General features: G+C 43.7%; 1 protein-coding gene across 3 annotated transcripts in view; it reads right to left on the reverse strand.

Annotated features, from left to right (window-relative positions):
• GRHL2 (grainyhead like transcription factor 2) overlaps window positions 1–16,628 on the reverse strand; it is a 190,753-nt gene that overhangs the window by 107,122 nt on the left and 67,003 nt on the right. For all 3 annotated transcript variants that reach the window (XM_047783503.1, XM_047783502.1, XM_047783501.1), the window contains exons 5-7: window positions 10,769–10,824; window positions 6,712–6,868; window positions 1,807–1,918 (exon numbers count right to left, since the gene is read on the reverse strand). In XM_047783503.1, the coding sequence (XP_047639459.1) occupies window positions 1,807–1,918; window positions 6,712–6,868; window positions 10,769–10,824 (325 nt within the window). The remainder of the gene's footprint in view (window positions 1–1,806; window positions 1,919–6,711; window positions 6,869–10,768; window positions 10,825–16,628) is intronic.

Below are 16,628 nucleotides of genomic sequence, written 5' to 3' on the forward strand. Positions count from 1 at the left end.
CTAGTCAGTTGATCTTGGGAGTTTGGGGTTTGGAGGAAGATTGTTTTTATCCAGCTCTTGCACTAATTATCTGCAGGCGAGTCACTTGGAAAGGTGGGTCAGTGAGCCTCTCTAAGCCTTGGTTTCCTTGTTTATTAGATAAATATGTTTGACTCATTAACAGGAGACATGGGCATGTGTGGATGAGTGAGCATGTGTGTACGCACGTGAGCGTGCACATGGTGGGGGTAAGTGTATGTGTGGTGGGGTTGAGGAGTGGTTTGCAAGACAAACCAACTATTAGTTTCAATATGTTCCATGGTGAATCTCTAATCCTAATCTAGTTATAAACTTCTCTGCCACTGGTCAAGGGGTCCTAGCAAGTGTGAGATGGAAGGTCTGAAAAAGCCATCACTATAATGCGCAAGAACCCTAAATAAACATCCTTTAATGGCTCATTAATACCACTGGTACCCAGCACCGTGGGAAACTCCACTATGCCTATCCTCACCGGGACTGTACACTCTTGGTTCGCAAAATGTGCTAATAAAGCCTATAAATGAGAAAGGACTATTTCTTATAGAAGCAGCATGTAGATAAAGTACTAAACCCATTTAGAGACACATATATTGCTGTGTTCTTAAGTAATTTCTAGACACTTTAAGGCCCAATCCAGGCTTCCCCTGCTTTGCTCTATGTCTCAGAGGTTGATTCCTGCCAATTGCATGTGCCAGGCTCACATGCCCTCTGCTTCGTGGTAACCTGGCCAATGGGGAACCCTGGGGGAGGATGGGGAGGCAGGGAGAAGCCGAGGCATCCCCTCTCCTCCTCCCTCCTGCGCCGTCTCTGGCAGTGATTCTGCTGTGGTTCCACTTGCTCTTAGAAGGCTGCTCCCTCTGTGCTCCCAGCTCCAGCTGAGGCAGCCCCCACACCTCGGCTCCCGTTCATCCTGGGAGGTGGCTCCCACAGCACCCACCTCCTCTCGCTCTGACCCTCCAGCCAACAGCAGCAGGTTCCTGCTGCTGCTCCTCTCTGCACCCCCTCATGGGGCCTTCAGCCCTCCAACCTCATCAGTGAAGTCCCTCCATGGAACCACTTGGTACAGGCACAGCTCCCCTGTCTGGACTCTGAGTCCTGTGCGGGGCGCTCTGGGTGCCTGAAGTGCAGGCATCGTGCTTAGGGGTATGCAGACTCCAGAGGATGCACCTAGCAGACCCCCCCTTCTCCGCTGCCAGGAAAGCTCTCGCAGACACTGCATTTGCCTGACCACCTGGTACCACTTGCACTCGACATGTGATCCAGCAGAAGGAACGCAGTGATTCTGCTGTGGTTCCACTTGCTCTTAGAAGGCTGCTCCCTCTGTGCTCCCAGCTCCAGCTGAGGCAGCCCCCACACCTCGGCTCCCGAGAGAATGAGAACCAGAACGCTCCATCGAGTCATGTGACCTTCGCAAGCACCTTGGAACCAAAGGAGCCGAGGTGATTCTTGTCATGGGGGAGAAGAGTTCCCCTGGCCCGTCTGCCTACGAGACTCAAACATGCAAGGGCACGGAACAATGTCCTAAAAACTGGCACGGCCGCTGCAAATCTAAACCTATTAGTACAGGAGGCACAGCTGACTTTCACGGAACAGAAAGGTGTTCTGCTCTCAGCCTGACTTGTACTAAATGTACTAACACACCGGAAAAGTGCACCGAGGGGTGGTCGGCGCATCTCAGGAGCGATGGGGATCCCAGCTGTGGTTTCTGGGCTGGGCTCTCCTTTGCATCGTGACAGCAGAGCACTTTACCAAAGACCACGCAGGGAGGTCACGGTCAGGTCAGCTTACCAATGTCGAGGACCCGCTGCTTGGCCGTGTGCTGCCGCGAGTGCCAGTACTTCCAGTATTTCAGCTGCTCGTCCCGGTTTTTGTCTTCACTGAAGACCACCATCACCACGCTCTGCAGAGGGGAGAACAGTGGGGCTTATTTTGGTCCAGCCCTCCTTGCTTCTCATAGCCTCCAGTTCTGGGGGTCCTACCAGAGGTGTGTGGCTTTAATTTCTGCAAACGTGCTTTTCTTGCTTTAGAAAACCCCAGAGAAGCTCAGGTGTGTGGTTTGTTTTGCTTGAAAACGGGCCTACTTGAAAAAATGTCTGGGGAGTTTCCTTGTAGCTCAGCAGGTTAAAGATCCAGCATTGTCATTGTTGTGGCTTGGGTCACTGCAGTGACACAGGTTCAATCCCACATGCCACGGGCACAGCCAAAAAGAGAGAAAAAAAAAAAAAAAAGACTGCGAAGTGAAAACAGCATTTGGAAAAAAGAATGCTACGTCATTTTAACCATGAATCGTAAACAACTAGATTAACCAACTTACCAGCAAGTTTATTATATTATGAGGTGAGTGGGAATACCAAAGATTTTTTTTTTCTTATATTGGGAACAAGCACATTTTTGAAATTTCATACCCTTAAACATAGACTTTGGTACATTTGTAAAGGAGCAAACATCTGTTTCTGGTCTAATTAAAAGCTTCTGGCTGGATTAGTACAGGTAATGAGAGAAACACTAAAAAGATGAGTTCATATTAATGAACAAAGATCTAAGCTACATGTATTTCATAGGCCAAAAGCTACAGGTCAACTTTGTTATTTATTTAAATATGTGGATATATATATATTTTTTAAATGAGCTTGAAAAATTAATTCTATCTGGCAGAAATAAGAATTCCAAACCACTTTCGGGAATTCCCACTGTGGCACAGTGGGTTAAGAATCTGACTGAAGCAGCTCAGATTGCTGCAGAGGTGTGGATTCAATCCCTAGCCTGGTGCAGTGGGTGAGAGGATCTGGCATTGCCACAGCTGCAGCATAGGTGGCTCAGATTCAATCCCTGGCCTGGGAAATTCCTTATGCCTTGGGTGCAGCCACGTAAAAAAATTTTTGTAAATAAATTTAAAAAAGAGTCCCAGATTGCTTTAATTCTGAGTTACAGTCTCATTAAACTAAATATATGTTAATTTATTGTCATTTATGAGATGGAGAAGGTACCAAAACCAAACAAACAAAAACTCTCTTAATTACAGCATCAAGACTGCTGTATCTGATCTGGCATTGCTGCAAACAGTGGTTGGGTTGCATATGTGGCCCTAATCTGGTGTTGCTGTAGCTGTGGCACAGGCCTGCAGCTATAGCTCCCTAGCCCAGGAACTTCTGTGTGCCCTGGGTGTGACCGTAAAAAGAAATAAAATAAAAAGATAAATTAAAAAAAAAAAAAAAAAGACTGCTGTATCTGGGAGTTCCCATCATAGCTTAGTGGGTTAAGAACCCAACTAGTAGCCATGAGGATGCGGGTTCAATCCCTGGCCTCATTCAGCAGGTTAAGGATCCAGCATTGCCATGAGCTGTGGTGTAGGTCAAAGAAGCGGCTCGGATCTGGCCTTGCTGTGGCTGTGGTGTAGGCCGGCAGCTGCAGCTCTGATTGGATCCCTAGCCTGGGAACCTCCATAAGCCATGGCTGTAGCCCTAAAAAAAAAAGATAAGAAAAAAGACTACTGTATTGAGGAATATACTCCGCCTCTCATTCCATACCCAAAATACTTCTTAGACATTTTTTCCACTGCTCCATAACAGTATCTCATTGACTCTCACTCCTCAGTAATCTCTCCTTTGTAGCAATTCACATACTTGCAGTCATCTACTTAATTATTTACAGTTACTGAGTCGATAGTGCTGCCTTCCCATTGACATCTGACTCGACAAGGGCAAGGACAGTGTCACTCACCACGGTGGCCTTAGTGCCCAACAAGTAAGAGACACCAAATACATGTTTGTGGCCATACTGTCAAGTCAAAATCTGGCTTATTCCCAGAGTACACATGAACATTTGTTACACAAGCAAGATGTTTAAAAAAAAAAAAAAAGCTAGTTTAGAAATGTGTATCCATATTATTCAAATTCACAAGCAGCAAGCATGTGGAGGAAAGAAGAAAGTGACCTACTGGCTGTGCTGGTGGAACCAGGAGCTCAGCCTGTTCTCCCTCCTTCTCCCCACCCTTCCCTCCCCCCACCCAGGCTCTTCCTTTTATTTGTAAGAGGTTACTGCATGGGCCCCTGGCGCTTATTCCTGACTGTTCCAAAATCAAAATAACATTTCAGGTAATTTTTTCTAGCAAATGACTCAACTAGCATAAATAATGACATATGCTTGGTATGGAAATGTATTTTGTCAGCGGTAAAGAAAAAGGCAGTTTGAAACCGCTACTACCAAGGCTTCATCAACTCAGAGATGCAACACTTTCCTCAGAAATCAGTGCCAGGAGGTCTCAAGAGCACCCTCATTCCTCCAGACCGCTTGCTCTCAGAGCTGCAGAGGAGGAACGACCAATTCTTAGACTGAAGTCCTTGATGGAAGGAAGGCCCTTTGTTTTAGGCAAAATAGAACAGAAGGAAATACATTTCCAGTATTACATTATTTCCATGCAATGAAGTAGAATTCTTGGGAAATGTACCATCATGGTCTTAGATTCCTAACCAGGCATCATCTTTTCTGAGTGAGGACAGTGGCGTTGTCACCAGGGTATATATAAGCTGTACGCTTGCTTGTAAGTTATAAGATTTTTTTAAAAAAGAAAATTTATTTAGTGCCGTCTCACCAAGCAGCTACATATGAGGGTGTAGGATGCAAAATCTAGGATATATTTCCAGAGGTAGGTCCTAGGCTAAAATCCACCTGCGGTTTAGGCCTCCAGGCTACTCAACACCATACATTTAGTGGTTAAGAGAACAGATGGAGGAATCTGACTGCTTAAGATATAACCCAATTCCCTCATTTGAGCTATGTACCCTTGGCCAGGGGCTAGCTTCTATTTATTTATTTTTATTTAAGGAAGCTGATTTACAATATTGTATTCATTTCGGTTATACAGAAAAATGATTCAGTTATGCATATATACATTCTTTACATATATATATATATATACATTTGTCTTTTAGGGCTGCACCTGCTTCATGTGGAGGTTCCCAGGCTAGGGGTCAAATTAGAGCTACAGCTGCTGGCTGACACCTTGGCCACAGCAACGCCAGATCAGAGCCTCATCTGTGGCCTACACCACAGCTCACGGCAAGGCCAGATTCCCAACCCACTGAACGAGGGCAGGGATTGAACCCGCATCCTCATGTATACTAGTTGGATTTGTTTCCACTGTGCCCCAGTGGGAGCTCCTCCTTCTTATACTCTTTTCCATTATGGTTTGCCTCAAGATATTGAAAATAGCTTCCCGTGCTAGACAGTGGGACCTTGTTGTTTACCCATTTTTTGCGTTTTTACTGAAGTATCGATGGTTTACCATGTTTTAAGTTGCTAGCTTCTAAAAGGCCACGGTTCCTCGTCTGTACCATTATGCCGATAATGCCTATTTCACAGGGTTGTTGTGTTTCTAATGAGTTAACTTAAGGCCAGGTGCCCAACACACGGAAGGTACACTCAATAAATACTAGCTGTTATTTTGTGGCTGTGGTTGTGGTGAAGATGATGATGATGATGATGGCAAGCTGCCACCTTAGCCTTGACCACAGGGTTGGAACATATTCACTCCCCGGAGGACACACAGTACACTGAGCCCCTTTCCACGTGCCATGGGCTCAGCCTTGGCTGGGACATTGGCCCCACAGCCTCCCCTCTCTCCCCTCACTCTCAACTGCCCTGCCTCCTACAGCTCTGACCTGGGACTGGGGCGGCCTTGAGGGAGGAAGGCTGCTGAACCGATGAGTAGCCATTCTTCCTTGTCTTTCTCACGGAAGCATCGCCCTAAAACCTGCTTGACTCAAGAGAGCACCACTGTAATGACGTGAGCTAAAGGCAGTAGCAGGCAAGCCGGTGAGTGGGTGCCGGGTACGCTTTTCTCTTCTACCTCATCGGGTCCCTGTGCACAGGAATCCGGGATGGAGTGAGCGCTCTGCACTCACCTTAGCATGGCATTCCTTTCTCGGTGTGCTCAGGAAAGAACTCGGGAGGAGGGAGCGCTGGATAAAATCAGGTGGGGTGGACAGCACGCACGGGGCAGCATAAATCATTTTACAATGAGGCAGCAAAGCCCTTCAGCCTCTTTTCAGAGCTCTGCTATGATTTTCCTTTTCAGTAGAGCAGGAGTACCAGTTCCCTCCCTTCTTGGCAGTGGCGAGAATGCCAGAAGCTGGCAGGCTTCCAAGGCAGTTTCATTTCCCACAGACAGACCTAACACCCATGAATGTGAAAATTCTTCTGAATCCCTCCTGGGAGGGATCATCCCAGGCCCACCCCTGGACTCTGGAGTAACCACCAGGCTGCAGAAGGCTTTTTAAACAAAGCTGCAAAGGGCCCAGGGCCACAGTGAATTCCACCTGCCCTTACAGAAAGCAAGCAAGCCCAGGTCTTTCCCGCCCACAGATATGGTCTGACAGCGACTCACCTGAAAAATGGCATCGTTTGATTGAAAATGACGATGATAACAACTAGGTAGCACATAGGCAATGAATGAAGCCAAGAAAATGCCTTGGATACAGTCGGAAAGTATGTTCCAACCCCGTCCTTGCCCAGGGTTTATTGGTTACTGATTAAAATGATAAACTGTAAGCCACTAAGTTCTCTTGCCCCAACTCTCTGACATTGGTTCTAGAACTACTCATTTTGGAATGTTTTTCCATGCCCTTCCACAGCCTGGCAGCTGGCAATTGCTTTCATCGGGTCCTCCTATGCTTTGAGAAATGAGGCCCCTACCCTGACTTTGCTGATGGGGTGTCGGAAGCACTTGTTGTCCCCCGTCTCGCTGAGCGTTATGGCATAGAACTGTCCCTTGTTGAGGTAGGTCATGGGGCCCTCCCCCTGCTTCTGACGGAGTGATTTGGTGGCTTCCAGGGTGTACTGAAACGTGCCACTGTGAACAGAAAACAAACAGTGATCAGATACACTCGCTTGGACATTTCTGCCTTCCTGATCAATTTCATATCAATAGCATTTTGTATGAATATTAACCAATGTTGACTCCATTTCAGAGACAAAACACAGCATATGGCAAAAGAGATGAGACCAGGCAAGAGGGCACTGCTGGTTACAATGCACCCATGTCTCGCAGTGGCCCCTCAACCAGATGGTTTCAGAGGGGGCAAAGTCCATGATGTGCCTGTCCAATTGTGCAGGGCCGGGCCAGGGGAGCCTCTTTTCAGGGGGCACTCGGTCATGCCTAAATTTAAGAATCAAGAGAGTTCGTCACTTTCATCCTAGCAACAAGCCAAGTGTGTGAATACTTTTGTTCAGTTCATACATACACCACAACTTCTTTCTGTTTGGGTTGCAAAGAGCTACTACATTCCGCTTTGAGACATTTCAAAATGTAAAATCTAAAATGCAGACTTGGAATTCCCGTTGTGGCTCAGTGGTTGACGAATCCGATTAGGAACCATGAGGTTGTGAGTTCGATCCCTGGCTTTGATCAGCAGGTTAAGGATCTGGCATTGCCGTGAGCTGTGGTGCAGGTCGCAGATGCGGCTCAGATCCCGAGTTGTTGTGGCTATGCTGTAGGCAGACAGCTACAGGTTCAATTAGACCCCTAGCCTGGGAATGTCCATATGCCACGGGTGGGGCCCTAAAATGACAAAAAAGACAAAATAAATAAATTAATTAAATTAAATGCAGACTTTCATGATTGAGAATCTAGCTCCATAACACAGAGTGTTTTTTGACTTTGGGCTTTTGTTTTTTAAGCCTGCAAAAGAACTCACAACAGGGTTACCGCACTCAATCAGGAGCTTGCCAACAATGACTGTGACCCATGGGCTAAATCCAGCTGTCTGTTTTTCTAAATAAAGTTTTACTGGAACACAGCTACACTCATTCACTTATATCTTGTCTATAGCCTTTGTGCTACAACACACGGTTGAGTAGTTGTGACAGTGCACCAAATGTAAGGTATTTATTATCTAGCCCATTGCAAAAAAAAAAAAAAAAAAGTTTGCAGATCCCTGCTTTTAATAATTTCTCTAAAATTTTAAAAGTATAATTTCAAAATAAAAACACTATTTTTCTCAACTTTGAAGAATATATCAATTGTTTAAAAATGAGCAATGAGTATGACCCACAATCTTTTTTATTTAAAAAGTTACTTCAGAATATTTAATTTTTTTTTGGAGTTTCCATCATGGCTCAGCGGTAACAAATCTGACTAGCATCCATGAGGATGCCGGTTTGATCTCTGGTCTCACTCAGTGGGCTAAGGATCCAGTGTTGCCATGGGCTGTGGTGTAGGTCACAGATGCAGCTCAGATCCTGTGTTGCTGTGGCTGTGCTGTAGGCTGGCAGCTGCAGCTCTGATTTGATCCCCAGACTGGGAACATCCATATGCTGCAGGTGTGGTCCTAAAAAGCAAAAAAAAAAAAAAAAAAGAATATTTATTTTTGCTACATTGCAGGATGGCACCCAGTGATGATCCAATTTCAAATGCTTTATGTATCTTCCAAATCATCAGAAGCTCTTCACTGGGTCTTTTTTTTTTAGCTCTTTAATTTCATAGTCTATGAAAGGCTGGGTGCAAAAATAACTCAAAGTTTACCCCTTAAGATGATCTACTTACAAGATCATGGGGGACTCTTGCTTTTTATGTCAAGTATTTCTGCAATGTTTGATTTTTTTTTAACTTTTATAGGGAGAAAAAATTTGATGGGCAAAATCATATTCCTCTCACATGATAAACATCTTAGGCTTAAGCTGATAAACAAAGCAAATTCCAGAATGTGTGGCTTAGAATAAGGTGAGAAATAAATCATTCAAGACAGAACCAATTCCACTGTCATTTTGCCTGGAAAAAGCAATTTCAAGATAACCATTGAATCATAAAATTTGAGACCTGGACAGGATATCCTAGTCTAGGATATTGCCTAGACTAGGAGCTTGCAACTTGTCTAAGGCACAGACTGCTTAAAAAACATGAAGAAAGCGATGAATCCACTTCCCAGATAAAAGCACATGATAATTTTAACACAAATGATTTTTACTATAATTTCAAGGGAGGCACAGGGGAGGTCCATAAGCTTATCCTTCACAGAAGATAAGAACCACCTTCCTCATTTCACTGACGAGGAGAAGCTGAGAAACTTGCTCACACCAGGGGACAATGACAGCCGCAGAAAGAGAAACCAGGGCAAGTAATTGCGAAGTCGATTCTCTTTTCACAGGCCTGATTGTACGGTGATCTGGATTTACATAGCATGCAAATTATACATGCATTTCCACAATTTAACAGGCAATTTGGAACCCTATCTTCTGTGCCTCTCCCCTACCCTTCACCCACCACCACTCCCCCCAAATTCTGGCTGGAAGAATTAGCAAAGGGTACCGGGGGAGTCTGAGGTTAGAGCAAGACCCTGAACAAACAGCAGGACCTCAAAAGGAAACAAAGAAAAGCAGGCCATACATGTAAAAGAACAGGGGCAAGAAATACAGTGGGGGGCAAAGTTTAAAGTGAAAAGGGTCCAGCACATAGAGGGCCCCCACTATCTCCCCAAAGGATATTTGCTTCCTTCTGGCTGAGATGGTGAAATCACTGACAAGTTTTATAAATGGGAGGGATCACAACATGCTGGCCATTCTCTCCTGTCTAGGCGTGATCGCCGCCAAGGCCTTTGAACATCTGGCCCCTCTTCCTAGAATATTCTTAATCGTCCTTCTTTCCCTGGAAAATTCCCACTGAGAATCCTCCAAGATCCAGCTCAAATGCCACTGCTTGTGAGGCTCTGCCCTGGCCCCACCCCCCCACACACATCCAGGCCCGTAGATCCTCTCGGCTATGTATTTCTGTAGCTCGACAGCAAGACTCATCACTTTGCAAATGTCCTACAATTGGTCCATCGCCATACTTGTCTCCTCCAAAAGTCTATGGGCCTCTTGCAAGGAGAGGTTATACCTTATTCTCAATCCCTATCTCACTGCTTCCATGGAAGGCACCAGAGTCTGTGATGGCCAGTAGGTAGATATAGCCTATGTGGAAGGAAAAAAAGTATTGGCTGGGAGATTGGTTCTACTGCAAAAGCTTAGGAGAATGTGGACAAGAGTAAGTTGGAAGGGACAGGACAGGTAGAGTCAAACATTCAGCACTTGGCAAGGGCCAGGAACTTAGCAAGTAGCCAGACAGACCCTTACCCCTCTAGAGCGGGTGGCTGGGAGGATGGCTACATCATTAGACACAAGAAAAAAAAAGTGGAAGGACAGATGGGAAGGAAAGAAGAGGGGGAAAAAAAAAAAAAAGAAGAGTTCTATTCTGTGCATGTTGTGTTGGAGGCCCATGGGTTCGAAGTCCAGAGGAATATCTAGGAAGGGATGCCTAGTCTACAAAGGGACAAAATCAACCACACGGAAAAAAATCAATCAAGAAGGGAAATGGTAATTTAAAAGTCCCTGTGCAGAGAAAAGAATTTGCTGTGCAAGGTGTAAAAGTGTAACTTGGGGATACATTTAAACAGTTTTCAGGAGTTCCCATCGTGGCGCAGTGGTTAACGAATCCGACTAGGAACCATGAGGTTGCGGGTTCGGTCCCTGCCCTTGCTCAGTGGATTAACGATCCGGTGTTGCCGTGAGCTGTGGTGTAGGTTGCAGACGAGGCTCGGATCCCGCGTTGCTGTGGCTCTGGCGTAGGCCGGTGGCTACAGCTCCCATTAGACCCCTAGCCTGGGAACCTCCATATGCCACGGGAGCGGCCCAAGAAATAGCAAAAAAAAGACAAATAAATAAATAAATAAGCAGTTTTCAGTTCATCAGTTTTTAGGGCGATCTCATGGTAACCTACCTGGATGTCTGGTCATACATGTACTCCTCAGCCCCAACTGAAGCACTCCGAAATTTCTGCAAAATTTCAAAGTCATCAAAATTAAAACAGATAGATGAGTCATTATGCAAAGAATAAAAAAGCGACAAAATGTTTCCAACCTATTTTATCCTCATTTTAGTAAAAGGAAAACCACACATTTTTTGGTATTACGTTTTCAACCACAGTGAAAATAGTTGCCATTTGTGCACAGAATGCACTGTCACCTGCACACAGAATTACACTCAACGGAAGATGCATTTGTGCTTTGTGTATTATTCACATCTGCATTCACAGTGTTTTCAGGTACTAGAGATTGTTTCCTCAAACATTTAAACATCCCTTTCATTTTCTTATCTCCAACACTTATTCTAAAAGTCACAAATTCTGGGAGTTCCCGTCATGGCTCAGTGGTTAACGAATCCGCCTAGGAAGCACGAGGCTTCGGGTTCGGTCCCTTGCATCGTTCAGCGGGTTAAGGATCCGGCGTTGCTGTGAGCTGTGTTGTAGGTCGCAGACTCAGCTCGGATCTGGCGTTGTTGGGGCTCTGGCGTAGGCCAGTGGCTACAGATCCCATTAAATCCCGAGCCTGGGAACTTCCATATGCCACAGATGCGGCCTTAGAGAAAGGAAAAAAAAACAAAAAAACCTAAAAGTCACAAATTCTGAGTTAATGGAATGCTACTTACATTAGCATTATGATAGGCCACACAGCCTATCATAAAGCAGTATTTAGAACGTTAAGAACAGATTTTCTACAGCAAGACTCTCTAGAGTCAAGTTTTCATGCTTTTACCTGCTACCTGTGTAGACTGAAGCACGTGCCATGTTTTCTCTCCATTGGTAAAATGCCTACTTAGAGTGATGAGAAGAATTAAGCACATTAGTCGAGGTGAAGTGTTAAGAATAGTTCCTGGTGCATGGTGAACTCTATTTATGGGTACTAAATTCTCTTCTATACTAATCACTTGATCATATTCAGTGCCCTTCCCCAAGATCTTCATTATCACAATATTTAAAGAGTTAAGTTTTGGGGGGAAATGCTAAGTCATAATATTAGATGTGAAGAAGCTCTGGTCCATAGAGGTTTAGTTGTATATTTAGTGCAAGTAGGATGTTCTCTGCTACACATTTTTAGAATTGTTCAAAAAGCAGATGCGCTGAAGCCCTAACTCTTGATCCTAAAGTGAATAGAATACTCATGAAAAAAGCAGTTGGTGGACCACACACACCTAGACCTTTCACTATGGCCTTTTTTCTCGTGTCTCTTTCCAAGAAACTTTCCTGCCTCTCTTTTCTCTGCACAAACTTCGTTTTTTGACAAGTAATTCAAAGATTTCCTTCTCAGGAAAGGATTACTCAGAGCTATTTTCCAAACTTTCTTCACAATCTCTAACCACCACCTCTAGAATGCAGAGTAGCTTTCCATCACAGTTTATATGTACATACATATCATCTTCCTTTTTATCCAGTCATAAATTTCTTGGATCCAAGAAGACAGTTTGCCCTTCAGTTTACCCAAATGCAAGAACATTTAAGAAATGTTTGTTAACCGGTTCATTCATCATGACAGAGAATCAAAGATACAGATTTATGTTTCTTTTCCAATCAGCCAACCAATCAACAAGGCATTCAATGGGAATATTCTGGGCTTTCAGCCTCTGAATAATGCCAAGAGACATACATAAAAATATATGAGACCCTTTCTTGGCCTCCAAGATTTAAAAATTGGTTGAGGAGGTGAGTAAATTCATATGAAAAATGACAACAGCAAAAGCAAATGACTAGATATGAAAGTCTATGTTAAATCATTCATTCATTTACTCAGGTATCCTGACTGGGAAAGTACAGAATGAACATTACCAGAAAAGAAAAGATCAGCAAAATTATAGAAAGATTTTATAGCTATAGTGAACTTTGCTCTGACTCTTAGAAGCTAAAGAGAACCTGGATTGATTGCAGAAATTGAGAGAAAGTAATTCAGGTAAGAGAGAAATACCGTGAGTCAAGACAAAATGATGGGTACAAGAGTAGTGCATACATGAGGCCAAGGACGCGGCCTGACCTGATTATGAAGGAAGAATCTAAAAATCTAGATCTTCACTGCCTGATACAGTAGCCACTAGCTACATGTGCTAAAATAAGTTAGAATTAAATAAAATTAAATGTTCAGCTCCTCAGTCAACCAGCCACATTTCACGTATTAAATTGACACATGTGGCTAGTGGCTACCATACTGAATAGCATAAAAGAAAATTTCATTGCCGAAAAAAATTACTATTGGATAGGGCTGATCTATGAAAAGGTATTTATATTTAGTATATTTAAGAACTAGGAAATTTTGGAATAAGAGTGTAGCATGATGAAAAGCGCATTTAAGGAAATGACTTCAAGATAGAGAAGATGCATTTCCAAGGTCCTCTTCGAAAGAATATGCAGTAACCCCTAAAAACACATGGAGAAGCAGTATTAATAAGCATGGCCCTGAATGAATTCATTGTCAATGCCATAGAGCTCTGTAGCCTGAGGACAACTAGCCTACCAAAACATATGAATCTGATAAATTCTAGGGTTCTAATCTTCCAGAAGATGTGACATATCACTACTATTCAGACTCAAAGAGACTGTCAACTATAAGCTAACGAATGAAAAACCTTACACCAATAATATGAGCATGTAAATAAGAACTGTGAAAGAAAAACAAAATAGTTGATGTATCACCAACATGGATATTACTTTTTCCCAAGTTTAAAAATTTATCCATAATTCTGTTACATTATCTTTATAATTTTAAAAAATTACATGTATAGTCAACTTGGAAAATGTCACAATCCTTGAGACCTGATCACATTGATGCGTCACATGGCCCTAAATGGTTTCCTAGTAAGAATTAGAATCACATCGCTCAGGTCCTTCTGACTAGTTACCAAGTTTCCACAGTTGTTTGGAAACCTACTGATATAATTTGGAGGATGCCAACAGGCAGGCAGACAGCCAGCTTCACTATACCTTGCTGTGATCTGACATAGTACATCTATACATTTCTTAATCATTTGGCCTGAGAAAAGTGATAGTAAAGATTAATAGGAGTTCCCGTCATGGCACAGTGGTTAACGAATCCGACTAGGAACCATGAGGTTGCGGGTTCGGTCCCGGCCCTTGCTCAGTGGGTTAACGATCCGGCGTTGCCGTGAGCTGTGGTGTAGGTTGCAGACTCGGCTCGGATCCCGCGTTGCTGTGGCTCTGGCGTAGGCCGGTGGCTACAGCTCCGATTGGACCCCTAGCCTGGGAACCTCCATATGCTGCGGGAGCGGCCCAAGAAATAGCAACAACAACAACAAAAAAGACAAAAAAAAAAAGATTAATAACATATATTTTCATGGTTGTCCTTAAAGGACTTTAGACATCAGGCAATATTAGAATTTTATATTTAAATGTTCAGTGTTAGAATTCTAGTTATTTCTTGGGTAGGAGGAAAAAGACATCTGCTAAGAATCGACTACAAAAAGACAATGATCCTTTAACAGTGGGAAAATCACATACAGCTAAGCAATTCCATGTCTTTGATATCAGCCACAAATTTTTTAGGTCTTATCATTTATTCATTCATCTACTCTTTCAATAAGGATTTGCCAAGCATCTGCTTTGTATTAGATACCATGTTAGGTGCAATGGATACCATAGTGAACAAAAAGAGAAGAGGTCCCTGCCCTCATGAAGTGGCTGGTCTAGTAGAGGAAAAACATTAGTCAAATATTCATTTAAAAATGTACAACCTGGGGTGGGGGGGATGCACTGCGGGTTTGGGAAGGAAATGCTATAAAATTTGATTGTGATGATCATTGTACAACTATAAATTTAGTAAAATTCACTGAGTAATTAAAAAAGGGAAAAAGGAAAAATCAAGATGGGAACTAAAGCACATGACAATCTAAAAAAAGAAAAAAAGAAAAAAAACGTACGAACTGTGTTCAAGCACTCTGAGGAAGAGCAACAGAGTTCTAGGAGAGCACGTCACAACTGAGAAAGTAAAAACCAGTCCCACTGACCATCAGCCTTGATGGTTCCAACAGAATGTGTTGCTTCCAGCCACACACAGGCAAAGCCAAGAGAAGATAAGCAGTGCTCCCAACAGAACCCCAGAAGACAACAACACAGCTGCAAGAGGAGCTACAACTTCCCCTCCTTCTGAGAGGTTGATGCTTTCTCAGCAAAGACACCCTCATCTGCTTTGTTCATCCCATCTCCTGAACAGTGCCGTCTGAGATACCCAGTTTCTAGACTGCCCCAACATCTTGACACATACAATGCAGAGCTGGCTGTCACTTCTATAATCCCATCTTAGACGCATCCAGCATAAGCCCAAACGCTATGAAGAGCTCCTCCCAACTCTCTTACTCAGTTGTCCCTAGAGAGTCCCCTGCAGAAGCAGGCTAAATAGATGCAACTACAGATGGGTTCATGGTAGGCTTTGGCTGGTGGACTTAGATACAAAGACTTTACTAGGAACTGAAGGGGGAGGACCAGGAGAGAATCCCTGAGGAAGTCATACAAGAGGAAGGGTATGGAAGGTAGTGAAGAGTATTCTCATTAGCATTGTCCAAGAGAACTGTGTGCAAAGACGGACGCGCTCTGTATTCTGCACTGGCCAATATGGCAGCCACTGGCCACAAGTACCCACGGAGCACTTCAAATGGAGTCAGCCTGACTAAGGAATCGAGTTTTTTATTTTATTTAATTTTAATAGCCACATGTGGCCAGTAGCCACAGTATTGCTCGGCACAGTTCTAAAACATGGAGTAGCATGCCTAAGAGTCCTGAGGCAGGAGGGAGCATATCAGGCTCACAGAACTGAATGGAGCCCAGAGCAAATGGGGAAAAGGAGGGGGAAAGTCATGCAAGAAGAGGTGGGAAAGGCAGAGGAGAAACACAATGGGCAAGACCTCATAAACCTGTTAACAATTTAGCTCTTAATCCTAGAAACAATGATATTTAAGTGAGAGGGTGTCATGAACAGATTAGCATTTTGAAAAGAGCATCCCAGATACAGCACAAAAACAGATGGTATTATAGGCCAGAGACCATGATAGCTGGGGCCAGTATGGTGGAAGGAGAATGGAGACAAATGGATGGGTTTCAGAGTGATTTAAGAAGGTGAAATGGATGGAACTGATAATGACTTAGATGGGGATGAGTGGAGAGCAACAACTATCGAGGAAAAATCGTGGTTGTTTGAGAAACCAGAAGTTTAGTAGTGCCACTCCACTGTGGTGGAGAACACGAGGGAAGCTCGTAAATTAGATTTTTGAATAGGTGGAGCGTCAAATACACAATTCGACATAAAGGTCTGGAGCTCAGAGACGAGGGACTAGGCTGGAGAAAACAATCTGAAAAGCACTCAAGACATAGATGATCACTGAAGCTGCGGACGTAAAGCTAAGTGCATTTTCAGTGACCAAAGTATCAAATGGTGCTGCAAAGTAACCGCCTTAACAGGACAGAAATTTCCAGAGCCATTCTATTCAAGAGAAGGGTAGGTGGCCACTAGGAACCCGAAAAATGGGCAATCCCATCTCATCAACTTTGACGACAGATAGAGAAACCTAAAACCTCACAAAGCATAAAACGTGTATGCTTAGGATTTTGCAAAATTGTGTTTGATGCAAAAACTAATAAAATAACAGAAATTTGATAGTCTCATAGGCACTATATCATGCATTTAAAATAAAAATACTAGGAGTTCCCTTCATGGCTCAGTGGTTAACGAACCTGACTAGGATCCATGAGGTTGTGGGTTCGATCCCTAGCCTCACTCAGTAGGCCAGGATCCGACATTGCTGTG

Source organism: Phacochoerus africanus, chromosome 6 (assembly GCF_016906955.1).
Source record: "Phacochoerus africanus isolate WHEZ1 chromosome 6, ROS_Pafr_v1, whole genome shotgun sequence".
In the NCBI taxonomy this organism is placed as follows: Eukaryota; Metazoa; Chordata; class Mammalia; order Artiodactyla; family Suidae; genus Phacochoerus; species Phacochoerus africanus.